The sequence below is a fragment of the Acipenser ruthenus genome, chromosome 21 (genome assembly GCF_902713425.1).
Source record: "Acipenser ruthenus chromosome 21, fAciRut3.2 maternal haplotype, whole genome shotgun sequence".
NCBI classification, from domain to species: Eukaryota; Metazoa; Chordata; class Actinopteri; order Acipenseriformes; family Acipenseridae; genus Acipenser; species Acipenser ruthenus.
In genome coordinates this window covers 20,305,934-20,333,464 of record NC_081209.1, presented here as the reverse complement: position 1 = coordinate 20,333,464, position 27,531 = coordinate 20,305,934, and the positions used below count along the sequence as shown (strand labels likewise).

Here is a 27,531-nt window from a genome sequence, read left to right as displayed (position 1 = left end):
ACATTTACACTAAAAAAAAATGAACTGAATGCTGCAGAATAAACCAAATGAAATTAATTTGCACATATAAAATGAACAGGGTACAGCATTGCTTTGCATGTCAAAGTATTTGCACTGAAGTCACTTATAAAAATAAATATCGTACCTAACAGTCTGGAATCAGCGATCCTTTATTATCTAAATCGCCTTAATATGGCAGAGCCGTTTATAAAATAAAGATGTCAATATGTTCTAAATCAAGTGCAAGGAAGAGTGTCTGGGATATGCAATAAAAAGTGAGATAAAAAAAAACAAAACAAGAGAAGCCGTTTGTTTACTGTAGTGGAGCCGATTCAAAACCGAAAACAGTGGATGCAATCCAACATTAAAAATAGCAACTTGTGTCATGAAATGATCTAATAAAAATGTAAGAGCAACACCAACATACTGTAGTGGTAAACCCAATTAAGCATGACTAACAAATGTAGGATGATGCAATATAGACACAGCCAGCATTGTGGAGTGGATAGTGGGATTTCTTTGCCATTTCCATGCTTCTGCTCTATGTTCAGAGTGCAGCTGCTCATATGCATATAACCAGCTTATCAAACAGCACCTAGCATTCTAATACTTCTTATGAGAATGTCTATTAACCTTCCTTCTAAATACGTGTAGGATGAAGGTTATATTGCAGCATGATAAAATTACATTTGAAATCAAATCAAAGAGTTTTACATTGAGAGGGCACTGTAATTATTCAGAAATATGACTAGCATCTGCATATGAATGACATTTCGATTGTAGTATGGGATTAGTAATTCATACTAATAAGAGGTTTTAGATAGGGTTTGACAAGGGGCATCTTTAATAGCTTTGTGCGAGAGAATACACAGTCTGGTCATGTGATCACGAGCCTGGTGCAGGTCAAGTGATGATTGCTATGTATGTTTATAAATGTTCAGTGACTACCTCTGTATTTCTCTTGCACTCTTGGCTGTGTCAGGCCTGTGATGGAAGCGAGCCAGCAAACACTTAAACATATTATTAAAGTTATTTCACCCAAATAAAAAACAGACGACACCCTGATATTAACGTATTTGATCTGTTTCTATAGAACCTTTTGTGGTTTAAACAAGTATAATGCTTTGTCATTAACATTCTGAGTGCGAGATCACAGTGAAATTATAAGTGTAGTTGCTGCTAATAGGTTTCAATGAGGATGTGACTTATAAATGGACCTTAAAGTACTGAGAGAAAAGAAGAAGTTGACAGCAATAATGATTCTGAACAAACAGAGGAAATCCGCACCAATACTGATACAGACAGCAAGTGAAATTTGAGCATTAATAACCAGGAATGTCACTGCATTGTGTTTATATTCTTAAACACTATGACAGGTAAGTAAAACAAATAGTAAGAAGCAGCAAAACCATGAGGATTTACATCAGACAACCATAAGAGCATAGACCATCAAGTTATTAAAGAAAGGACCGTTAACACACTGTGCCGCTGAATTTATATTACTGAAACCCATTGCGCCGACATGCGAGTCTATTGTCAGATAAAGATTCAGCAATAACTCTTACCTTGTGTTCTTTTTTAGTGAATGAGTCTGTATGATTTGTCAAGGTTAGTGTTTAAGTCAGAACAGCTAGATGACCAGGCATGTACAGATTGAAATCTGGAGTTATAAATCTGCATGCTACAGTAAACAGAAACAGACAGGCAAGCCACCCCTACTAAACCTCAATATCAACAAATATAGAGGAAAAAAAACAAATCATAAAAATAAATAAATAAATAAATAAATAAATAAATAAAGGAGGGGAGGGGTGTCCTTTTTGGTCATTTTCTTCCAATATATTGCAGTACTTTCAGACTAACTTTTTTCTCCTCAATTTAAATTGTCCAATCACAGCTCAGAAGAACTGTAAGGTCAGTGAATGTCCTCCAATCTCACAACCAAGCCAAATGTCTCCACCCAAGACATGGCAAGCTACCGGCCCCTGGAGGACCAATTTGCCTGGCCAGTAGGGGCTGCTGTAGCTCAGTGAGGACAGAGCCGGTCGATTTTTCTTCCCATCCCGATAGGAGCGCCAGAGCCAATGCAATGTTCCCTGTGGATTACCCAGTGACTGTCTGACTCCGCCTGCACACCACACAGTATTAAGTGTAGGCTTTATTATGATGTTTAATTACTGCATAATGAAGTGCAACTATTTATAATTTTTATTAGAAAGTCACTGCTGTATGAGCTGAATCTGCTATATTAAGGATATGTTTTATAGAACTGGTTTATTGAACTCATTAGGCTAGTTTTTGTTCGCTTCCTAATGCATTGGACTATTTCATACATTTATCCACTGGTAACCTGTGTTGTATTTATAGAACAAACACATTAGGAGGCTGCATAACTGTGGGTCTTAATGAGTGTAACATAACGGTTGACTGATACTGTACAATTTCATGTGGTATTTCATGTGCTGGTTAGCTAGCAACAGTACAGTATGGTTGAGTCAAATAATCAAAGTTAAAATAATCGAATAAGTCCACTAGTCGGCACAAGTTTGTAATTTTGTTCCTGAGATCACTGTCACTTTTCTATTCGAGGAGAGTGTTGGAGACCTTTCACAGGACACATGCTATTTCTACTAAACATGCAGGACTAGTACTGTATGCATACCGTACGACAAAACAAAATGACCAAAAAGTTGCAGGACCTGGGATTTGAGTTTGACATTAAATATTAAAAAAATAATAATGATCTGGACTTTTTGGTGCTCGTGTGCTCTGAGTAGCACACGCTGATATGAATACTAACCAGCTCGGATTCATAGTAATTTTCCCAGTGCAGTCGAAGGGGTTTCTTTGTCATCTGTAAGTAAGGCAAATGGGGTTAGGCAGCATTCACCAACACAAGACTCTCACTCAAATGAAAGGATGGAGCATGCAATTAATAAACTAGCAGCTACAGCAGCAAGCACATGGCCAGCCTGCATTCGAGTCGCCTGAGAGCACATACAAATCAAAAGCCAATTAGCTAATAAGACAATTAGATATGCAGTTTAATTTACTATGGGAAATAACCTGCTCATTAGAAACACTAAAAACATGAATCTTGAGACGGTGAAATATTTAAAATATGGGGGTCTATTTAATGTATATATCATTTATAAAAAGTAAACCCATTAGAATTAAAATGTGTAGTGTATAACACCAATCTATAATAGTTACACCTTATTCTGGTTATAATGTATTGTAAATATGCTGTGTTGTACAGCCTAAGTGGTGATAAGCACTGTAAGCAAAATAAATAAATAAATCCTGCACTAAGCAGCCAGCTGCACTTGCTACCCAGAACAGATGATTATTTTGAAATGCAAGTGAATGAGAGAGGACCCTTGAATACGCAGTGACCGGTTAATTGAGGTTTCACTGTGTTTGGTCATTTCCTGTCCCTTGCCCTTGTGTTGTCTGTTTTAATGGATTGCAGTCAGTTTCTTTGCTACTCTGTTAAACACTCTGAGGGACATGCATGGAGTCAGTCATGCAGCAATGCCGCTGTACAGCATGCATGAAGTTATACGCCAGAGACCCTGGTTTGCAGGCTTGCCAGATGTCTTCCTGAATTAAAAGGACAGGCAGCAAGCAACAGCTTTATACACCAACCATACATTCTAACTATATACCAGTATTACAGAAAGAAAGCTTGAAAAAGTAGGCCGATTGTACAGCACACTAATGTTATTGTAATCAGCTTCTTAAATTCTCCAGTGGTTGAGATTATGCTGAGTGGATCTAGGTTATGGCATGTGGAATATACAATGCTTGTGAAAGGAATGGGAGTAATGAAGAATGGAATGTGTTTCCTTTGCATGCTTCCTGTTATCCTGCTCAAAACGACTGGTCTGCAGCAGGTCAATTTGACTCTCAACATGTGTCTATTGTAAGCAGCATCCTTGACTGCTATATCAGCTACATCAAAGTAAATTGGTTCTATGCAAAAGTACATTTTCAGAGATGAACACAGGTCATGTTATAGCCAGAAACTACTTAGAATAAAAATGTTACTGCTATTTCCTATAACCAAGTTACTTTTTTGCTAGTTTTATACCATCATTTCATTCCTCTCAGAAAATACATTTTACTAACAAAGCATTTAGGTCGCCCACTTTAATAAAAATACAAAAAAAGTGAACATAAAAGTAGTAAAACACACGTTCATCTTGGTAATTTTAGAGCACAACCAGGAAATGCTTCACTGCACTGCAGCAATTGTTTCCAGGTGGTCTAGGTTTAAACTAAGCAGCAGGATGATTCCCTGATGACCCTAACCTGTTGTTTTCATATTACAATCATATGGGTTACATGCTTAGCAGACAGCGCCACTTGTGGTCAAGTGTTGTAACTGTAACCTTGGCCAACACTAAAGATTAAGTACTGTAGCTGCATCTCCCAGCAAACACCAGTATTCTGTATGAAATGAGATCATGTGTTGAATAAGTATCTGCAGATCCACCCTGGAAGAGTACGACTGTGATCTATATTCATGGTAATTCACAGCAACTGGCTGAAATCAGCTATATATATAGACATGTTGCATTTTTCTACTCTAATGTATTATGAGAATCAGCAATTTACTCAAAGTCTCCACTAGTGTTTTCTACTATTATAACAACCTTGACTTGCATAAAGAAGGAAAAACATTGAGTGAAATAGCTTGCATCACTTGATTTTCAAGGTGTGGTATCCGAAGCATAATCTACAAGTACAGAGAAACATCATCTGTAATTGACAAACCCAGGACTGGAAGACCCAAAAAGCTGTCTAACAAGGATGAGCAATACTTGAAGATAATATCCTTAAGGAATAGAAAGAAGACAAGCGTTGAACTGACAACAGAACTGGCTGATGGACAACAACACCTGTGTCTTCTGCCAGTTCTGTTGTCAATTCAATTTAATAGTATTGCCTTTTAATACCATAGCCTCTGCTGGCAGATGGGTAAGCTTTAAAGTGCATGTAATGCTATTTTCTCATTTTTTCATTGATGAAGGATGCCTACCTGAATAACAACCTATCTACATTTAAGCGATCTCTGAAAGTATATAAAATGCTCTAAACAAGTGGGGGACATTCAGATATATGTATGTCAAGCATGTGTATACAGGCACTCATTGACATACTTCCAGTGTGCATAATCAAGGACTGTGGTGATTACAAAAACCTATTGACAGTGTTCAACTATCATTAGTTGATGGCTCAGCAGCACACGTCTAATGCTGCATATAAGTAATAAGATGTTAGTGCTAGATTAGGGAACTCCTCTTCTCACAAGCCCGCACCTGATTGAGATAATGGTACTCCTCAGGCTGTTTAAGGTGGAACGCCGTCCTCTCCTCTTCACTCGCTCCTGCCAGCAGGTAGTAAAAAACATGGTAGTTCCTTAAAATACAAAATAAACAAACATGAGTCACTGAGAGACACTTGGAGAATACAGAGACTTAAAAATACTCTGTTGTGCTTAAATACTGGGTTGTGTTTAACTGCACGTATTTATTGCTGTTGCTTCTTGTTTTAATACAGGATCACTTCTCCTTCAGTTATTACTGTGGAGAGATTACAGATTCACTTCCTTACACAGTAGCTACCAAATAACCTACCTGGGCTACTATAATGGGACATTCATCAGAAGGTACTGAAATACAATACATATCCTGAAACAATAGCTTTCAATTCAAACAGGATGTGTTTTGACAAGGCAGTTTGCCGTTTTCTGTGAATGATATTATTAGTCCACATCACAACACAGACCACAGCACAATTAGCAGTCTATGTTTGAGATAGGCCCACGGCTAAATAGTGTTCAGGTAAGGATTGAGCTGTGCTCGCCAAGTTGGGAGGGGAAGAACACATGGTGCCCGTTGGCTCTGTATCTGACAATAGCCAGTGCTATTGTTCTAGAAAATCAATAGAGTATCGAGTTAAACTAGGTTTGTAGACACTGATTGGACTAAAAAGTGTTCCTGTACTATGAATATCTTTAACCCAATTCAGAGCAGTGCAGCGAGATTTATATTTAAAAAGTGGAGTCTAATTGTATTGAGTTGTCGTGCTGTAATGCAGAGGAAAGGTCAGCCAGCAGCTGCAGGGGAGCCTGCAGGGGAGCCTGCAGCTGCAGTCGGGCTGCCTCTCCCCAAGGGAGTTCCACCATGCGAGTGAAGATAGAAACACTGCGGATAGCTATAAGTCTTAATAACAAGACCCTGTATGAATACCCTTCTATTCCCCGAGATTATTGGTCCCATCTGGTTTGGGGTTTAACCCTTTGTGGTTTGGGGTGTTTATTTATTTATTTATTTATTTATTTATTAAGATTGAACCTCTTTCTACTACACCGAGATTCCATTGAAACAACCCACTGTGTACCAAGGTGCAATTGCAGTCTTTAAAAAAGCCTTAACAACATTGACATTGATCACCTTATTACAGAGATAGTTTTTAAATACTGCAGTAGGCATTACATATTTATTACATCCTGTGCTGTGTGTCAGCTTCACCCGTTCTGAACACCATTCTCAATCATCACGCTGTTCCAAGGATTGCCCTCCTTCTGCAAACAGTCATTCAGGTCTCCGGTCAATGGTTAATAATGCATTCTCAGGTTGACTGAGCACACAGCACGGCACAAAACAGGAAAATATGTCAAGGGTCAAAGTCATAAAAATGTAACCTCGTGGGGTAAATGGAGAAAAAACAAAAGTCATTTTATCGTCTAGAAAAAGCTTAATAAATGTAGGTTTAAGCAAACTTAATGATAATAATCCCCACAGTGGCTGGTGGAAACGAATACTAGGCTCCAGCACACAGTGGTCAAGATACCCATCTGAGCATGCGCCTGAGCAAGGCAGTATTGGTAGTGACAGCCTGATGGTCTGTCGGAGTGAGTGAGGCTATACCTTAAATGTGCAATGCTAGCAGGAAGAGGTAGTGTCCAATGTTGTTAAGTTGCTAATGCAAACAGGGAAACCAATATAGAAAATGAAACCTTGATGACCTCAATTTCTTAAAGGGTTAGGTAAATTCCTTTCTAAGCACTAAAAGTTTGAGTAGATAAAAACTTTGAACTGGTTTTGTGACCTTGAGAGAAGTCTATTAAAAATCTTAACGAGAGTAGGAAAGCTTCAGGGATTCAGTCACCTAATTGCTTCAGGAGTTTTTTTTTTTTTTTTTTTTATCTGCACCAATGCTATTGAAAGAATAATTAAAATGTCAGGAACATATTACAATACCTATTTCTGAAATTGAATGTGTATAAACCAGTTTAGCCAGTACTTTCAGGTGATGTTCATAATCTGATGCCGTATTTAACATTTCGTTAATTTGGGCTAATGTACTGTAAGTATTCCCTTTAAAATCAATAAAACCTGCAATACAACAATATATTGATTCAGTACTTGATGCACACATTCAAAACAGTTACAGGTGATCTACTTCCCCGAACTTCTACCGGTTGTTTCTTAGCTGTATTAAAAATGACAGTATCTATATACAAATCTAAAATAAGAAAAACCTTCCCTATGTCTACTTTTCAGCAAATAAAACACAAAATGTATTGCCAGTTAAAACAAAGCAGTCATATCCCTCAAGTACAGACACATACTGTATTTAAAAAGTGCCGAAAGTGGTAACTATAAGATAGCTATTCTGGAGACCAGATTGTTACCGATTTTCATCGTCAGCTTCCCTAATCCCTGCAGGAATTACAGACTGCAGATCACGTATCCCTGCAGAACAGTATAAACTCCTTGTCAAATCAGTGCCATCCTGTCTGCCCTGTGATGGGAACACAGCCTATTCACTGTGCAATGGCAGGAGCATTTAGCTTTTTGTCCAGCACCAGTACATGCATTAGGACTGATTTCCTAAGGCACATATATTTTTGTACGGCTAAATCATAATACTATAGAATACAATATTCCAGAAAGACCACCTTTATTAATATTGGGATTACATGCAACCTGGATTTACCAAAATACAAACATTGTACTTTTAATATATGCACCGACACATACATCATTGGGTTATATATCATAACCCTGGTTCCCTGAAACAGAAATGCTATCCGTTACCGATTGGGATATACCTCTCTGTAGCCTGTATCCCACATCAGTAATGGAATAACCTTTTGCACCTGAAAAGGGAACTACAAATTCCAAGGTATCGGGCTATTTAAACATTCTTAACAGATCCTGTTCAATTAGTCGCTTTAAAATCATGTTTTTTAAACGCTGACGCTAAACTGTTTGACGTTGGAAGAGAAAGTCAGTAGCACAGGTTTAGCACTTTAAACAAGATTTACAGACTGGCACGGATTGCAAGGCATCACAGAGCACTGTACACTGAAGGAACAAAAAGGTACCATCACCTGTGGAGCAATTTGACAAAGATAAGCTAAATTAAAAAAAGGCTTTTCAAAAATTCCTCCAAATGGTAAATGTTAAAGAGCTTCAAATGTCATTGTACTTCCACATTTCCCTTGTGTTTTTATGACCTTTGTTATCATTGGTTCTGGGTCCTGTTGCCTAAACATTTATAATAATCTTGATTTACCTGGCTTTGAACTTGCTTTGAGCTCATCTGGAAAATTGTAACTGCCTAGCATTTAACCAGCTTCCTCACTGCATTTAAACCATGTGACGTTTTAACTCTGCTCGCCCGCACTGAGTAGGTGGGACCAGCCAAGCTGAGAAGCTACATTGTCACATGATTGAATACAATGAGGAAGCATGTTCAGTCCTAGTCAGTATTGTCCTGACAAGTGCACAGACAGGTAAACAAATGTAGAGGAAAATGATAAATGGATTATAACTGCATATTGCATCAACAGAACTGACAACCGCTCCTTATATAAAAATAAATAAGGTGGCATTAGCAACTACTTCGTGTTAAAGCTCAGAACAAAAGGCAAATAACCAAAGTTATACAGGCAGGTTGTCAATTGATTTGAGCAAAACAAATTTACCAAGAATCCCACCAAAGCTTTATATTTTTTTTCTCCACAAGGTAGACGTTAATACCAACTAAATCTAATGTTATTTGCCAAATCACTCCAACATCTCTTGACACGCAGAGAGGTGTCATTTTTTTCTAGGCCTTCAGTTAACGCCCTAATTTGCCAGGACAGGTCGATATGGTAGAATATCTCTACCATAATCATCTCATAACAAGCAACAACCCAAACCTTTGGTAAAAAGGTTCTGTTTTTTTTTTTTTTTGCTTCAGAGTACTGGTTTGAGCTTTGCCCAGTATAAAACTGACAGAAAGCCAATACAAACCAATACATTTGTATCTTACCTTTCATTGTGCTCCTGATAGACCAGTCTTGATTTTTCCAGCAAATATTTCTCTACGTAAGCTCTAGAAAATATAAGACACATTGATCATCCTTTGGGGAGCTTTTGTTATGAACACAAGAATACACTCCTATACTGTAAGCTCTCAACTGAAACAACTTCTTAGACACCTTTAATGAAAGGTCATTTGTTCTGCTACTAACAGTTATCAATACCTCTGTGTAGCTATGTGTTTATGTATGTGTGTATGTATGTATGGGCCTTTTCACATATGGTTAATTTCTAAACAAACAGAACTGAAGTTACTTGGAAACTAACTCTAAGAAGGATAAAAACAAACTCTGAAAGGGTCCAAGTTATTTTGTAGCATTCACATATGCTTCCAAAATAAACCAAACCACACTCAGTTTGAAAAACATCAACCCACAAGTCTGAATGCATCCTATGAACCAGTTTGTTACCATCTATGTACCACTATGTATCTGTGTGTTTATCAGAATATACCACACTGCACTGCTAGGTATGTAGCTACTACTACAACAATTTATACATAACACACAGTCCTAGATGAGAAAGCTCCTCCACTATAACACACACACAGTCCTAGATGAGAAAGCTCCTCCACTATAACACACACACAGTCCTAGATGAGAAAGCTCCTCCACTATAACACACACAGTCCTACATGAGAAAGCTCCTCCACTATAACACACACAGTCCTAGATGAGAAAGCTCCCTCCACTATAACACACACAGTCCTAGATGAGAAAGCTCCTCCACTATAACACACACACAGTCCTACATGAGAAAGCTTCCTCCACTAAAACACACACAGTCCTAGATGAGAAAGCTCCCTCCACTATAACACACACAGTCCTAGATGAGAAAGCTCCTCCACTATAACACACACACAGTCCTAGATGAGAAAGCTCCTCCACTATAACACACACAGTCCTAGATGAGAAAGCTCCTCCACTATAACACACACACAGTCCTAGATGAGAAAGCTCCCTCCACTTACCCCCTGACTGTGCCGGTCTCATGGTAATTCACTTGAATGAACTTGCCAAACCTGCTGGAGTTGTTATTGTGAGCCGTCTTTGCGTTTCCAAATGCCTGTTAAGAAACAAAAAAAAGTGTGGGTCAGAAAAGATTCAATCAGATTAAATAGGGGTTAAATATACTTCAGGTATTAACATTTTCTTTTCTCCGCTTTCATCAGCATACATTCAGATGCTTTGCAGAGCCCTCCACGTAATGGCGTCGGTATGTGTGCAATATATTGTACGTACGCAGGTCAGGTGGCAAAAGATACATATCGGAACATGCTGATAGATATCGGAACATGCTGATACATATCGGAACATGCTGATAGATATCGGAACATGCTGATAGATATCGGAATATGTTTGTATTGCACTGGTTTATTTTAACGACACAAAGTCAACAATTAAAAGATACAGTACGTCTGGTAATGTACAGTGCATACCAGACTTAGGCTACGTACATTCAAGAGCTTTACAATAAATGTCACAAAACTTAAGTAAGATGAACCTTAACTATATAATCTCTATGTAGTACAAGTTCCAGTTCTGAGAATGCATTATCAGTTCAATAATTAATATACATACATTTAAGTAGTGCATGCCACTTTTACAGGTGACATAGAGAACACCATAGGTAGGAGCAAGCTTAATGCTCGCGCCCCAGGTTGAAATTTGCAGTCAATTGATCTGCAGTTGCTCGCCTGTTTTGCCTTGCAATTCGAATTAATGCACAGATATCACGATCCTGGAGTATGCGCTTCCGCCCACTGTTGCCCTTTGCTGATGATGTCTTTGCCTCGGAGTTTCATGCTGACATCATCTTAGACACATAATTATAGGCAACCAGGCCTGTCCAGCATTTTTATACATGACCCTAAGCATGCTGGGATGATATTTGCTTAATTAACACATGAGCCACACCTGTGTGGAAGCCCTTGCTTTCAATATACTTGGTGTCCCTCATTTACCCTGGTGTTTCAATTTTTTTGTCCACTACCATATAATTATATATATAATTTTATTATCATTAGTAGTAGTAGTAGTAATTGACTTTCTCCAAATCCAGACACATATTATTGCTCTTAAAGTGTAAAGAAATAAAATGATACTGTGTATGCAATTCAATGCAATTTACAGAAGGGTGGTTTGCTGGCTGTGACAGGTTGACTGGGCGGTGACGTCAGGCAGAAGCAGGAAGGAAAAATACTGACACCAGGAAAGTACTGCAGGTAAAGGCTGTGCCGTTTTTACTTAGCAACTAACAAAAATAAAATACATATTTAAACAAAAAACACTTGCTCCCGGAGCAAAAATAAAAGGTTTAAACATAAACAAACCTCGAACACAAAAGTAATAAACAAAACCCAGGTCAGGCTGAGCAATTGCCTTCACTGTTCCTGGAGTTTAATTTTTGTTTCGTTTTAATCCTCTCTCTCGCTCTCTCCTTCCAACACCCCACCCCGAGTGCCGACAGCTGCAGGCTTTTATAACAGGTGACCATCTCCCGATTAGCAACAAATTAAATCACCTAATTAATTCGGGAGATGGCCACCTTCTGCACGAGTTTTTTTAAATACCATGTGGATGGGGCTTCCCATCCACGCTACCAAACAGTATAAAATAAACAAACGGCTACGTCGTCACTAAACAAAACAATAACAAAACATACGGCGCTCGCCGTCATGCATACAATAATAAAATCAAAATACAAAACAAATACAAAATACACTGCACAGGGACGGAGGGGACTCCGTTCTAAACTAAAATAAACAAATCAATGTACAGGGCTGCTCGCCCTTTTACACTGGCATTAGGCACGTTATAGTATTCGATACCTCAGATGGTCGTCACAGCTGTGAGAAATAAATGAAAAATAAAAAACAGCACCACAAGCTTTGCATAACCCATTAAGTTTAATTTCAGTGGGCAAAGCTAAACCGTCTGTCTGAGCTGAGAAACACTCAGTTTCAATGTAAAGGAAGTTATGATTCAGAGGAAATAAACTCCCAGTTTTAAGAGTTATTCACAGGGCCACAAAAATCCAAAAACAAACTGCTTGCAACACGACTGCTTGTTCCCGTTTGTATTTTTAAACATGTTACTTTATCATTTTTACAAAAAATGTACCATAATCTTGTACAGTTTTACACTGAATTGTGACTGCAGCAGCAAAATCACAAAGTCGTGATGCACTCCAAACACTACTGTACAGTTTTCATGTCAGTTTTATTTTAGTTCTAGTTGATGAGAACCAGGCTGAGACCAGGAGAACTTCATTTCATGTATGTTTCCACAACACCACGTCTAGAAATCACTGTCTGAGAACAGGCTGTTCCAATGACCTTCCTCCCTGCCCTTGTTCAAGGCAATACAGTTTACAGTAAAGTACAGAATACACAAATAACTTCTTCACTTCAAAATCACACAAGACTAAGGCAGAATGCAAGGTGTATACAGCCCCAGACTGATATGACTGTGTAATCTAAAATGATGAGAAGCAGATGGATTGGATTTAGATACACCAAGAAAAAAAAAAAAAAACATTCTGAGGTATGATAATATTTTGTTAAAAGCTTGAATTATACTTTAAGTGTGGTGAACATAATCCATTTGCTTTTTGTATACAAACAAATGGAACTTGCATTAAAACTCAATGCTTCAGTCCTGAACTTTAAAACAATGGATTCAAAATGGGTTATACCCAGGCACTGTAACTTTTGGCAAATCCACTTAAAAAAGGCACTTTACCTTTCTTCTTACCTAGCAAAGTAGACTTGCACGACGCAAGAGCAAAAAAAAAAAAAAAAAGTATTCTGCGCGACTAGAGAAAACATGAACTACATGACATTAAAAGAAATATGAAGTGACAAGAACATTTTTCATTAAACTTATTTTTATGATTCTGCAGCAAAACATCACGGAATAGCATTTTTGGAAATACCCAAAGCATCCCAGTCAGTGGTGGAAGAGGAGCTCTGTGTGTGCTAATACCGATTGCCCACAGGAGAGACGAAGGCTGTGTTTTAACAATTACCACTCTCTGCCACTCACAGCAACATACAGCCCGCTGGTTAGGACACAGGCCGTATATCTAAATGAACTGGAATAGGTCAATATTGCCATTGGCAAGAGATGAAAGGCAGGCAGACGCACTCTAAACAGTGCCAGCGTGCTGCAGCCCTAATTCCCCCCATGTGTGTTGATATTCAGGGTCACGCAGAGAAAGCCTCAGGCACTCGCTGTTTGAGATCAATGGTTCAATAAATATTGAGCAGGGCTAAAAACCTTGCGCTCACCCCGTACCCTAATCTGCTTCTCTGCAATGCAATCTGTAGAGTCCCTGTAAAGAGGAATACGGAACATGTTCAGTTATGTAGTTCATCATACACTGTGAAGAAACATTTTTATGAAAAAACTTCTCTAGCCTAATATTTGAATGGTTTTGCAAAGCCCGGAAGAGCTAAAAGAGCTTCCCTGGGAGTACAACAGTCTGTTTGTAAAACCGAACACTGCTAGTAATCCGTAGCAGACACATCGGCAATTCCTATTCACAAAACTCTAAGAACGGGGCTGCAATATGTTTTTATGCAAAGTATTACAGTAGCTAATCTTTATATTCCCATAACTGCTGTAATTCACATTCTCATAGTTTGTAAAAAAAAAATAGCTGAAGTTGTTCACTAAAACAAACAAACAGTCTATTCATAAAAAACACAACCCAACATATAATATAGATATTCGAGGGAAGTTCACATCGCTCTCATGTAAATGCATTCAACCACCATGAAAAGAAAGCCTTTTCTGAAGATCTCTCCTCAGTTTGGTTACAGCCTTCCTAACCAAACAGAATGCATCAGCACCCAGGCACGATCATCATTTCCCATCAAGAACACCAGTGGGATGTTTTACTGAAACTCTCTGATATTGGTTCATACAATTACGATTAAATGACAAACAAGAACACACAGTCACGCAAAAGATTTCTGATGCAATTCAGTCCTTGGGCGATGTGAAGTATTGTGGGAAAACCTTGAATCCTCTTTAATCCCAAATCTTTCAATAAAACTGTAGGGCTGCTTATGAATCAGAAGAAAACCTGGAACAACATTGTGCAATTACTGCTGGGACAAAAAAGACCTTTAATATACAATATAAAGGCTCAAAGCTCCTCCGCAGATTGTTATCAGTCATTGGTTAACTGCCACATTGTCGACATTCTCTTTTTCATACTCATGCGACTCCAGATGAGTTACAGTAACAGCATCAGGTCATTTTAAACATGTGCTGGGAAAGTATGCAATTACAGAGAACCCATTTCAAATGGGGATTGTCATTCTAGGAAGCAAATCATTACCATGCCATATTAAAATGAGCAGTCTTGAAACAGAGGGGTCATTTATTATACCAAACTGTGACACAACAAAGTACAAAACTGAGCAGAAACAAACACATCAGCATCTGGTAGCTTGGCCTTTTACATCATGCAGGGCCTGAACCCGTGCAGGTCATGGAATCAATGAGATTCTGTATTAAACTCTGGCCCAGATTTTTCCATGAGTTTTGACTGCAGTTCATTCACATTGACTTTTCATGTTGGGTTGATTTGGAATAAAAGATCAGTTTGGGATTCTTGCATGTTGGATGAAGATTAGGTGCACTTTGAAACGATTCCTAGATTGGTTTTGAATAAAAGTTCAGCTTCAAAATCAGGATTTTTGCTTTTTTTCCACTGCGTTTTAATTCTTTAACAAATAGGATAAAGCAAAGGCAGAATACTGCATGCATGAGATGAACAGGTATAAATTCTACTTTTTATTCACAATCTCATTAATTTACTCCAACAGTTTATCGTTCTTTTTGGATTGTCCTTTCGTTATAACAAACCCCTTAATATAAGAAACAAAAGGCTTGGACCCCAACAGGTTCATTAGAGCGAGGGCGTGCTGTATTTCAGATAACACTATTTTTGGGGGTGCTCATGTTAATATGGCAGAGCACTGTACTATGTTGGGATCCCCTGTATATATATAACTGCACAGTGCAATGAGGATCTTAATACATTGTAAACTATTGTATTTGAATACTGTATTCGATCAATTAAATTAAAGTATTTAAAGATGACTATAAATACACATTATTGAAAATGTGTATGACGGTTAATAATGGTAAATGACTGCTTCACAGAAACCATTTAAATCTATTAAAATGTAGATTTACAGCCATGGGATTATACATGTAAATACGAAGTCCACATATTCAACATGCAGTGTACTGCTTGTGCTATCATTTTATGAAAATCAGCCTCACAGTACAGCACAGAGCCTACAAGAGTTTATAAACTTATAAAATGGATTAAACGTTCTCCTTCAGTGCTTGTCATGTTAGGCAAGGTCAACAATAGCACCTTCAAAATGTTATGTTCCCAGTTTTTACTTCTTCATTGCGTCAGCCCTATAGTAATGAGCCAAGTTCTGCTGCATAATTTGGCTTTGAACCCGATCACCCTACTTTTATAACTCCACACATGTACATTTTCATTTTTTTTTTTTATCTCTGCAAGTAGCCTGTTTTAAGTATTACCAAGTTTCTTTGATTTTCTAAAACAAATATGCCTTTCAATCAAATGCTGGCAATGAGTGATAATTTCAATCTAGTTATCAGATTATTGCAATCAACTACGGTAATATAATTCAACTTTTAGTTGGTACGGTATTAGATAATGTGTTTGAGTACATTTTAAAACAATACCACTCCTTATTTTTCTGGGCTCATTAAACAAACAGTAATTAAAGAAATTCCTTGTGTGCATTGTTTTTCTTTAAAAAGGAAGTTTATGAACTGAATCACCCTGGCTGCTGAAACCATGCTTAACGAACCATTTTATTGCATGAGTAGGAACTGCAACAGCGCAGGCAAGTGACTGTCGCAAGTTTAGAGACGAACATTTAAAAAGTTTATATTAGTACTGTATCAGCACGTCACCATGCCATTCTGGGTGATTCAAAGACTTCTTGGTCAGAAGCTTAAAAAGTAAGTAGCATAACAAGGGTTCTGGCTTTTCTGTTCTGTACCACATCATGGATTGTTATTGCTGTGTTACCTGTTTGACAGTGTAAGCAATAATCCTTACACTATCAGTGCACTAAAGCTTGGAAACGGAGTCTCAAGTTAGAAGTGTAAAAATGTGTCAATATATTAACAATGAAAATAAAATATGACAGGTACGTTATTTAAACAGTTGTAGCAACACGTGGGGAAGTATAACGCTATATTTTTCAGAACCCCGCTACTTACTCTTTAAACTTTGCTTTTAAAAATGTTTTTTGATTGAGTTATACTGTACAATCATCAGCGCAATAACTACTGTGCAAATCCCACTAGTAAGAATAAACAGGATTTGTTCTGACTAGGTCTGTATTAGTACTGCTTGGATGGGCATGATACCTCGACACAACAAAACTGAAGTAGTGTGGCACGTCCTTCCAAATATTTGATCATTTGTATTACACTTTAGTTATTATTATTATTATTATTTATTTCTTAGCAGACGCCCTTATCCAGGGCGACTTACAATCGTAAGCAAATACATTTCAAGTGTTACAATACAAGTAATACAATAGTTATGAAACATGCTTAAAAACACACACACAAAGATATAGTGTTGGCTAAATGCACAGACTTGTAACACTGGTGTTCTGAACTGATTCTCTTAAGAAACACATTAACAGTTTAACACTGTTTCAGCCTTTGCATCCATCCCTAGGTTATTTTCAGACAGCCGTTGAGTACATACGCAGGTACCATCTATTCTACAGCAATGTACCTCTCGACCACCCAAGTGAGAAGTCTCATGCTCTCCCCCTCTTGCTGTTCACACCCCTGCACGTAATAGCTCATTAATTAAATATCAGGCACAGTGACAGCAGCTCTGCAGCCAATTAACAAAATCATTTGAAGTCAGGGTTGGATACACACATACACACAACACTGACTGGGATCACAGTTCACCATCCTGTCACGTGTTGGCACAGTGCTTGGTAATGCTCATGCCTTTACACCTTCAGAAAATGTTAAATTAACTGCTGGAACGGATTAAAAAAGAAACCTCCTGTACCACATTATTTATTACACTATAAAAATCCAACCAAACGCAACAAGTCGAACTTTATCTGCATCTACTGCGTATGTGAAGGAATATATTTCAGCAATGGTGCCCATCCCAGTCTGTGAAATTAATGAAATTCCTTCAAAATTGCTTCCCGGGTTCATAAATACTACTCTAACCTTAAATAACCAATTTCCATTATGCGCTCATACTAACTGAGGCCATTTATACGCAGAGGACCTTCTCTGGCTCTCAGAACATGACGCATCGCTGGTCACGGTAAAAGGCTTTCAGTGTGATGTACATTCATTCGTCTGTGCATATCAGAGTGATGCATGTCCAGGGCAGAGGCCGATACAGTCACTGCCTTTTGTATCTGCAACCACCCAGGGCAGAGGAGGGCACATGATGTACTTTCTGTGGGCGTCCCTTAACAGAAGGATCATTCTGTTAAAGCATGCGACCCTCACCCAGAGGCTAGCCGCACAGAATGGAGCAATGAATTCTCTGTATGCATGGACCCGGGATTCTTTGAGTCATCCCACAGCAGTACAAAAGCTGTGCTGTACACTATAGGGCAAATAGGTATGGCAAGGATAAAGGGACTGTTTCCTACAAACTGTAGTCCACTGGTGCTGTAATGCAATCTGCAGATGCTCTAAATGGGGAGCAATCATTTTATGCATTACAAAATTAATCTAAATTTTGCTGTTTGGTAAACATGGGAACCCATTTATCTTAATTTTCAGGAACACAGAACTGTAAGTACAGTAACCAAATACTTCCCTTTTAGAAAGTAAAGCCCTGTCAGGCAAGAGCGTACTGGACTACGGAAAGCTGCCTGCAATGTGGACTCGAGGTTCAAAGAGAAGTGGGGGTTGGGGAGATTGAAATTGTTGTCAAGGGTAAAAAAAAAAAAAAAAACAGACACGTACCTGAAGCAATGGAACAAATGTTAATGACATTCAGCACAAGGTTTCAATAGTATGCTAGGAAGGATCTAGGGAGTTCAGGTCAGCAACAGAAAAAAAACACACACAAAGGAGCAGCTACTGTCATCGTCCTGCTTGCTGTTTGTCATTTCAATGCAAAGGCTGAGAGGAGCAGAATGAAATGGACCATGAGATTACCTGGAGCAGCCAGTGTGGTTCACACTGCTGACCCTGGAGCAGGCAGGGCAGGAGTTGTGGGGTTCACACTGCTGACCCTGGAGCAGGAGTTGTGGGGTTCACACTGCTGACCCTGGAGCAGGCAGGGCAGGATTTGTGGGGTTCACACTGCTGACCCTGGAGCAGGCAGGGCAGGAGTTGTGGGGTTCACACTGCTGACCCTGGAGCAGGCGGGGCAGGAGTTGTGGGGTTCACACTGCTGACCCTGGAGCAGGCAGGGCAGGAGTTGTGGGGTTCACACTGCTGACCCTGGAGCAGGCAGGGCAGGATTTGTGGGGTTCACACTGCTGACCCTGGAGCAGGCAGGGCAGGAGTTGTGGGGTTCACACTGCTGACCCTGGAGCAGGCGGGGCAGGAGTTGTGGGGTTCACACTGCTGACCCTGGAGCAGGCGGGGCAGGAGTTGTGGGGTTCACACTGCTGACCCTGGAGCAGGCGGGGCAGGAGTTGTGGGGTTCACACTGCTGACCCTGGAGCAGGCGGGGCAGGAGTTGTGGGGTTCACACTGCTGACCCTGGAGCAGGCAGGGCAGGATTTGTGGGGTTTGTCTATAACACTTCACTTATTATACAGCACCAACTCGATATATCGTGGGTGTCGGGGTCCAATACAAATCCGCTATATATCGAAGGCCATGATATAGCAAGAGACCCATAGAAAAACAAATAGGCTAACAAATAAATACTGTACAACCACTCCATCGTTTTATCAGGTGCGTCAGAGTCCAATATAAATCCTCTACGCAACACACTTTCTCATTTTTCGTATACAAAGCAGCGCATCGTTTTAATTCATACTGCGGAGGGTAATTGCTTCTCATCAACTTAAGTCTCCTATTCATTTCATGGATCTTCCTCTCCTTTCTCAAATGCCCAACCGCTGCATCCATTCACAACACAGGTGGCTTGTTGCTAGGGAGCTGACGTCACTGCCCTGTGACTTTTACTAAAAAAACGCTTCAGCAAGTAGATATTTAATTTGCTTTGTGTTATTGTGCAATGCGTGTGTATATGATAACAGTACGATATTAATGCTTTGTTTTTAATTGTTCTGTATATTTTAGTTTGTGATGTGCAGTACAAAATAAAACGAACAGTAATTCTAAGTGAAATTGTCTATGTATAGTGCAGCTAAGGCATGCGTAGTTAGACTGTAAAAATGGGGAGCCAACTCCAGGACCGTGATCCGAATCCGCAGTATAGCGAGGGCCGATAAAGAGGGGTGGGTGTAGTTTTATCTATATGGCTGGGAGTAAGATATTACAATTGGATCATCTCATTCACATGTATGCTCTTTATTTCAACATATGTTATCAGATGTTTTCAATTAAAACAAACAAAAGTTAGGATTGAGCCAGTTTCTGCCACTAGACTGATTTACTTAAAGTAAATCATAAAAAGGGAAGGCCACTGTGGGGTAGAAATAGTCTGTAACAACAAGGCCAGTGAAAGTCAGTGAACTGATGCAAGGACTGTAGTCTATTTACAGTAAAACACTAACTGTATTAAAGCAAATAATACATCTAAAGAAAATTCCACAAACTAATTTAAGATAGTGGCTAGTCACATGGCACTATCTGACAATAGTGCTCTCTCTCTCAAAACACCAAAGTAAAAAGGTCAAATTATTCTAATCAACTTTTTATAAAGATTCACCCTCCAGCACATACTCCATTTAGATATAAGCAGCTCATTTCGATGGCTCAAACCCCACAGGCAATCCTAAACTGATTAATGTGGTTTCTCTCCTTCGGTGACATTGAGCAGTCCATTTAAATCCCTCTACCCATCCAATTTCTTTCATTCACAACAATGTATTTATTTTTCAGTAAGCTGGCACGACAATAATGACAAGAGCTACTGTGTGTGGCAATTAGGACCATTCCTATAGCTAGCAAATTATTACTCTATAGTGGCACATCTTTCTTGATTTTTTTTTTGGTACTAGTGTTGGAAATTACTCAAGCTTTGCAACCTGTTGATTTACTACAGCCTTAACCTGCTTTCCTTGGATGTTCAATGAGAAGTAATACAGCGTCTCTCAGTGAGCTATTCACCACTTTATAAATGTAGGTCATAATAAAAACACATTGGTTTGCCATAACCCATCATTTTCACCTCTATCCAAATATTTATTGCTACACGCTAGACTAGAGTACTGTATATAGTCACCCAGTATATATATTGCCTTCTAAGAAATTACTGTACAGTTTCTCCAAGTACAATTTTCAATACATAAACCCAAAATAGAAAACATTATCTTAATGCCAGACAACTAACTTACTTAATAAAACTCTCCTACTTACCCCAACCTTAGAAACCACAGCTGGGTATCAGCAAACAATTTAAGTGCAACCTTGCTGTTGATAAAACAAAAGCGTTCTTTAACAGCTTTTTCTTACCAAGCTCTTCATACTCATCCAGACCCATCAATGTGCATTTATCACATTAGCTTGAACAACCTAAAAGAGCAAGGCTGTGTTACAGTGCAAGCAGAAGCAGCAAGACAGAGCCCAATGAGTACAATACACTCTGAACCAGCAGTGCACATTTAGCATGGTTTATAAAGAGCTAGGATTAGGCACAATACCAGAGAACAAATGGACTCAGGACAAGAGGACAACTTAATGTTTGTCGAGTCGTCAATATTACAACTTATAAACAGCAACAAAACATTTGAGAAGTAAAGGCTTTATTAAAACGATCCTTAACCGGATACCTACTGTAATCCTTCATTAATACTTTGGAAATGGTTATAAAATGCTTCAGATTATATGCATACTTAACAGGGGCTAAAGTCAAAGTGCTATACCAGGAATCTAGTGGAGAAACTATTTTCTTTAGGAGCTGTCTAATGACCTCCTCCACATTTAAAGCAAAGGTTTACCTGGTACAGGTTACTGTATTTAAATCCTGAAATTATTTCTTAGGCACATCCAGTTTTCAATTGATCGATCTTTGGATTTCTACCAAAGTGCAGCTCAATACGACAGAGAGTTGCTGGATAGATTTCTTGCCATCACTGTCTATCTGTCCTTTTTCAATTTCTTACAACAAAAGCCTACTCAGCTTAAAAAAAACAAAAAAACATTTGCGAGGAGAGACAGGTTGAGCGGTCTGTAAACCCACACGTCACCAACTTTAAATTTAGACTAATTAAAAACCACAAGGGATTATATTTTCTGTAGCTGCATGCTTTCAACGCATTTTCTCAGCAAACGCTTTCAGACGGTTAAAGTTACAGATGGCAGGTTGCTGTACAGTTGGGTTGATCTTCTGGATTCTTTAAGAGGTGAATCACATTCAAGATCAATATTGTTAAAACACACATTCAGGAAAACAGGTTAGAACAGAGGATGCCAAGCTTTGAACAATTCCATGGCCGAATTTCAGCAAATAAGCTTCTGCACACTTGCATTGCTGCAGTCACAGATTCCAACAGGGGAGCCCAGGTTTGCTGTATCACACTGGCTTAGAGGTAGGGCTGTACTAGAAGGTTCGAAGGTTCGTTCGCTAGCCAGGAATTTGAAGAATGTTTTAAACCTTCGAAGGTTCGTCAGATGCCATTCACGCACGTGTGTGTGTGTGTGTGTGTTTTTTTTCTGTTAACAGAAATCTATGTGTGAATACTATAAAATCACACAGTATAATTTTAAGGCACTTCCTTGCCCAGACTGTGTTATGAACACGGGTGACACATGTTACTTAAATACTAGTCCCCCCAAGAACTGTACCTACATACAGATGCTATAAGACTGCTATTCTAATATTATGAACAGCTTCCCAAAAGTAATTTCCTGTTGTGTTTGCTACCCACAGAACAGTCTACACAGGAAAGCATATTTGCCTGTTAGCCCACGACTGGAGTTGGCAAGCCACATTCACATGCATATGGGACGTTCCAACTAGAGCAAGTTTATTGAACTTTTTCTGAATGAATGAAAATTGTGCAAAATCGTCAGGCTCTTGTGCAATATTTAGCCTGTCAAAACCAGGCTACTCATCCATTTAAATGTATTTTCTTAACCTCAGCTGCTAAAACGCCAACTATAGAGTAACCTCAGGAAAAGCCTTATTGGAGAACTTAGCATTTAACCTGGAGCTGTGCCAAGCTAAGGGAGAGGTTATACAAATATTATTAAAAGCAGGCCGTCATTAATGTTCTAATTGAGATTAATTAAGGTATGACATCTTGCTATGCTTTCTTCTGGAAGAACAAACCACATTCTTCCCATGTTTAGTCCAGGGGGAGGCAGGCTTGACGCTTCCATTCAATGACTTTGTTCCAACCTAGGAATCTTCAGCAGGGTTTTACAATGGAATGGACTGCAGGAGGTTATGTACTGTAAGGTTGCCCACCTCTGGTACTGTGAGTTCAGTTTGCCTGTATTACCCAACGGTTTACAACAGCTGTTGGTACACAAGCATGAAGTCCAATACCCAGTAGGAATAATACATTCCAGAATGTCTGGCAGCCACAAATTAGGGTCAGCTGGGACAGACCCTAAATAGTGGCTTGGAATTCATCAAGTGAGCACTATGTTCACTTGATGATACTCTATTCTCACAGTAATGATGTTCTACCTGTGGTTAACCATACACAATAGCTTATTAAAACAACAACAATAAAACTGTTCCCACATGTACAACCACAGTTCATTTTAAAATGTAAAACAAAAACTAGCTACAAAAGAAAGCCTTGGATTCGAGCCTCATGTTTACCAAAACAGAAACTGAAAAACAACACACCAGGACAAATAAAGTGTTTCATATTTATAGTGCAACAGAAAGTCATATGCAATCTCAGCCTACAGTATTTATCTTTCACTCACAAAGCGTGCACTTGGCACACAGTATGATCCTGATGCCAGTTTCTGTTGCACAACAGACAATTAAAACCCAGTCATCCCACAGGAACCTGATCTGCTTCTGCAGCATTCTTCCACAATAGGTGCAATTGTTCTGGAATCTCTGGAACAAAGAAACGCAGCCCTCTGCTTCCCAATAGGAATTGGAACATCCAGTTTCCAAAACCGGTGAGGGGGGGGGGGGGGGGGGGGGGGGCTCACCAAGGTCAATAAACTTTAAATCTGGAGAAAATCATTGACCTTAAGGGTGAACTTCCTGGAGCAATACTTAATAAGATTCAAATCATCTCAGCAATGGTTTGTTCCACTGCTGTGACATACAAGGGTTTTTCAGGTTTGAATATATTGAACTAAAGTAGAATTTGTACCATATTACAGTAAAATAAACACAGTACCTCATCAAATTGCCTCTTAAAGACAGTATTTGTTTACGACTAAGTCGCCCTGGATAAGGGTGTCTGCTAAGAAATAAATAATAATAATAACAATAAAAAATAAGGAGAGAAACACTCTTTTGAACTGTAGAATGCGTGTTACTAATTTCATGATATCTTTCTGTTACAGTTGGTTAGAAATTCTGTTGTTGGAACGGATGGGAACAACAAAAATAATGAAGCAGTACCACAGGTTGCTATTTACAGTAGTCTACTTTGTTCTTGTGGACCAGTGTAAACAGCACCCCAACCATTTATCACGGCAAACGGAGTAATGCATGAATAAAGCCGAGCACATATGGGAGATTTACCAAATAAATTGACAGCAGCCTAAATTAGATCAATTCTATTCTTCTGAATAAATTAATATCTTGATGGGTCTTTACAGTACCTTTATTTTTATACTTGGTCGTCATTCAACAGCTTAAGGGATGAGCAATGGATTGCATTTAGACTTCATCACTACAGCACACCACACCGTTTGTTCAGACCTTTGGATATAAAACCAATCGCAACTAGAAATTCTAGTTATTAAATACAGAAGATACAGTATAACAATTTATAACTGTGCACTACTGTCAACAGAACACGAATGATCATGTTAGTGATTCGCAAGTACAACTAGAACTTTACAGTGCATCCGATTACTGCCAATCGCACGGGACATTCACTTTGAGTCAGTGAGGAATGCCGACTGTAAGAGGATAGGCTCGTCTCCTTTCATGACACACAGCGAAGGTATGTCTCAGCTCCTTCAGTGACTCGTGCGTCAGCTACTGGACACGGCTCCACACTTCCTTTCATCATCAGTCTCCATTTACACTTAATGAGGCGCACACAGTTTCTGTATACTGGGTATCCTGTTTATGAGAGTGGCCAAAACCTCAAACTGGGAAGTGACTTATCATAGCGTGAGTGCCAAGGGAATCTGTGTAGAACAGTGCATTCAGACTCCATGAGGACATGTACAGTACTGTACAGTACAGCTGTATTTCATTTACTCTGCTCTAGACATACTAATGTTAAAAAGACCATCTAGATAGACACAGTGGTCATGGACTAATGTGTGTCAATCCTGACCTGAACAACCCCCCCCCCCCCCCCCCCCTCCCTTTACAATGCTATAGTCAGGAGCCATAGTGAAGACTCTGTGCTTCAGTATTTGGGTTATCCTTATGAACGCAAATTGTAGTGGGCTGGCATTTAAAAAACGAGATCTACTACGTCACGTTACTGATACACCTGTGCTGTTTGGCTTTCATTGGTTCCTTTTCATGTGGTTCCAGAGATGCCTCCATGTTTTTTTATTTTAGTTTTTTCTTTTCCCCCAGTTCTTTATAATGCAGCACTGAGTAGAAGGCAGGACAAGGTGTTTCACATCAGCAGTGGTTCAGTCCATTTAAAACACTGTGTTGGAGAAAATGAAAAAGACTTCTAGTTGAAACATTTGTCATTGAATTTAAAGTTTAAAGTACTTCTGAAATTTGATATGAAAACTAACATATCTCAGTGGTATTCCTCCACTGTCATGCCATGGCTATAAATACACAATTAGAGCTATCAGTAACATGAAGAAGTAGATCACCATGATCTACATCCATTGTAGTTTGACATACAGACAAATCAGAAAACCCCCTGCCACATCACTGCACTCCACCACAGAGCAAACTTACAGTAGCTCAGCTAAACCCCTAAACCAGTGCCAACAGTACAGCACAAACTACGGGCAAAATGTGATTCCTCAACAAAAAAGGTGCAGAGGAGACTTGCCAAGGTTTTAACTCATCCCAGAGCCACTCTGCTCTCTTGGAAGGAGCTGCAGATGTTTCTAATTTGCACAAACACCTGTCCCGAGCCGGTGGAAATGAGTCACAAAACCACAAGCACTTAGTGTAAAATAACAACAATTATCCCATAGGCCTGATCCACAGCAGCCACAAAAGCCTTCTCCTGGGGAATGCAGAGAGGTGGGCTTCACCGCCAGACAGCCAGCAGCACAGCCCTGGGAGCACTCCCCACTCACCATGCACAGGGCTAGGAGGAGGCTGGGCTGCTCACTTGTGCCTCCAGTCTAGGGGGGTTCTGTTTAATTTCCTAAACGTTTAAACTTTTAACTATTAAATCATCTCCCCTTCAAATATGCTAAATATTTTAAATGAACAAGGTGTTTCACAAGGATAGTGGTTCCCCAAAACGGTACCTATGTTCTTGGAATAGAGAAGAACTTGAGATTGAGTATCTGAGTTAGGAAAACATTAAACAAAACTGAGGTGGAGGAAGAGGTAAGCTTAAAGCAGGGTACTGACTGTAAAATAGTAGCCAACACTGGTTTGAAGTTTGCAAAGTTGTATTCAGAGTTTTCTGCATGAAACTTTACATAGCTTTAGATTAAATCGCCCATATTTTTCACTCAGACCCCTTGCCAATTAACTACCTTGGTATCCCTGAATAAATAACCACACAAAAAAAGAAACAAAATATTACAGTAGTTTTGTAATTGTTCAAGAAATACCAGGAACTGCTTTGATCTTTCTCTCCAAAACCGCAGCCCCACGGCATTATCACAGCATCTCAATGGCTGCTACATGTGCGGGAAAGCCTTATCAATTCATCAGATAACTCAAGAGCTAGTAAGAGACAGCGCAGTGTTTAATTTCACACACCACCTCCCACAGAAGAAGGCCACATTACTAATCAGCTTATCAATCATTTGCAAATTACCCATAAAAATAAAAAATAAAATAAAAACGTATAAGCGGGTGAACAGGCTTGATGTCGCTTGGCTCAATGTTTTGGTTAAAAAACTAATAGTGAAGTTATTCACCTGTTGGTGAAATGGTTTGGTGGTCTCAGTTTAGACTCCGGTGGACAATGTATTCCACATCACAAAAACACCACATAAATTGTTCAACTAACATTTCCAAGAAACTTTCTCCAACTTTTATATAGTGTAAACTCAAGTACGCACCTGGGAATAAAAAATGTGTTGCCTACAACTACAAAAACATTCAATAGTGCTACATTTAGAAATACTAATATAAACTTCAATGACCCATGCTTCAACCAAAAGTCTCTCTTTGTCTTTGATGTGAGTTTCTTTTACTATTTTTAAAATGGTTTTGGCAAGTCGAGTTCTGTATTAAAAGGAATACCTGTAACTATTAAACAAACAAACAAAAAAAAGATACAAAAAAGTGTTAACAGATTAAAACAAAGCTGAAAAAGAAAGAATTCCAAATGCTCTAAAAAGAACAACATTTATTGTATTGTTGCATACTTGAGACAGTTAGCCAAGGCCAGGACTGTTGATCGGGTCATTGCTCATCGCCCAGGCGGTGGGTATGTGCATTCTTTGTTCCAGAATCACTGAGCTATCTTTCCTGTAAATCCCACTACCTCCGCTGCCAATTCTGTAAAGGCTGATTGGATCAAAGGTCACGGCTGCCTAGCTATTTTGTTTTAGAGTTGCTGTGTCTTCCTGTGGGCTGCCGCTATTCCCCCCCCCCCCTCCGCTATTCCCCCCCCCCCCCCCCAAGACAATGCCAACGTTCTAGTTTGTGGTGATTTTAGTTTTTT

At 39.1% G+C, this 27,531-nt stretch overlaps 1 protein-coding gene across 10 annotated transcripts in view; it reads right to left on the bottom strand.

Annotated features, from left to right (window-relative positions):
- Positions 1-27,531, bottom strand: part of LOC117428103 (unconventional myosin-IXAa-like) — a 167,117-nt gene that overhangs the window by 73,207 nt on the left and 66,379 nt on the right. For 8 of the 10 annotated variants that reach the window (XM_058994964.1, XM_058994969.1, XM_058994972.1 and 5 more), the window contains exons 3-6: positions 10,357-10,451; positions 9,337-9,399; positions 5,325-5,424; positions 2,801-2,854 (exon numbers count right to left, since the gene is read on the bottom strand). In XM_058994964.1, coding sequence (XP_058850947.1) covers positions 2,801-2,854; positions 5,325-5,424; positions 9,337-9,399; positions 10,357-10,451 — 312 coding nt within the window. The remainder of the gene's footprint in view (positions 1-2,800; positions 2,855-5,324; positions 5,425-9,336; positions 9,400-10,356; positions 10,452-27,531) is intronic. The other 2 variants (XM_058994968.1, XM_058994971.1) reach the window with 1 other exon arrangement.